At 53.1% G+C, this 732-nt stretch overlaps 1 protein-coding gene across 1 annotated transcript in view; it reads left to right on the top strand.

Annotated features, from left to right (window-relative positions):
• The window catches only part of LOC107126151 (carboxypeptidase A1-like), a 22,350-nt gene extending 22,096 nt beyond the window's left edge, over nt 1-254 (top strand). The window contains exon 11 of the mRNA XM_015429673.1: nt 67-254. Within this exon, the coding sequence (XP_015285159.1) occupies nt 67-254 (188 nt within the window). The remainder of the gene's footprint in view (nt 1-66) is intronic.
• Nucleotides 255-732: the final 478 nt, after the last annotated feature.

The following is a 732-nucleotide window of genomic DNA, read 5'->3' as shown; positions in this document are numbered from 1 at the left end:
AGCAGAATAGGACACCCCAAGAAGATCGGCTTCTTTCGGGTTTCATGCTGCCATCTTTTCCTGCAGACCAGGCTGACGGGACAACCATCGACTGGAGCTACGAAAACGGGGTGAAATATTCGTACACGTTCGAACTGAGGGACACGGGCCGCTACGGCTTTATCCTGCCCGCCGATCAGATCATCCCAACGGCGGAAGAGACCTGGGTGGCGCTCCTGAAGATCATGGAACATGTCCGGGACCATTCTTCCTAGCTGAACGGGGTACTGGGGAGGGTGGTCGACATAAAGTTGCCAATGACCAGGTGATGGGTAGAGATCTCCGGAATTACGACTGGTCTCCAGGTTACGACTATCGATTCCCCTGAGGAAATTGGCTGCTTGAAAGGTCTGTGGCATTGTACCCCACTGAGGTCCCTGCCCTCCTCAAACCCCGCCCTCCTCAAACCCCGCCCCCCAACTCTCCAGGAATTTCCAAACTCAGAGCTGGTAACCCTACGGTACCATTCCCAGGTACAGGCTATTGCCATGTAGCCAAATCCAACACTCATGGAACTGTTTGAATCGCAGCAAGTCTTTAATAAAATCCTCCGGTGCAAATCCGTGTCAATCAGACTGTTTCTGTTAAGTTTGATGACGTCCGACCTTGGCAAAACGATCAGTCAGATGCTTTTGAATGCCAGCAGTACAGGGCTGGTTGTCTGGCCCAATGCGTACCAGAGCACTGGGGGGG

The sequence above is a fragment of the Gekko japonicus genome, unplaced genomic scaffold (assembly GCF_001447785.1).
Source record: "Gekko japonicus isolate JY-2015 unplaced genomic scaffold, Gekko_japonicus_V1.1 scaffold696, whole genome shotgun sequence".
NCBI lineage: Eukaryota > Metazoa > Chordata > Lepidosauria > Squamata > Gekkonidae > Gekko > Gekko japonicus.
The sequence above is the reverse complement of the archived record's forward strand: the minus strand, read 5'-3'. Positions and strand labels throughout refer to the sequence as shown.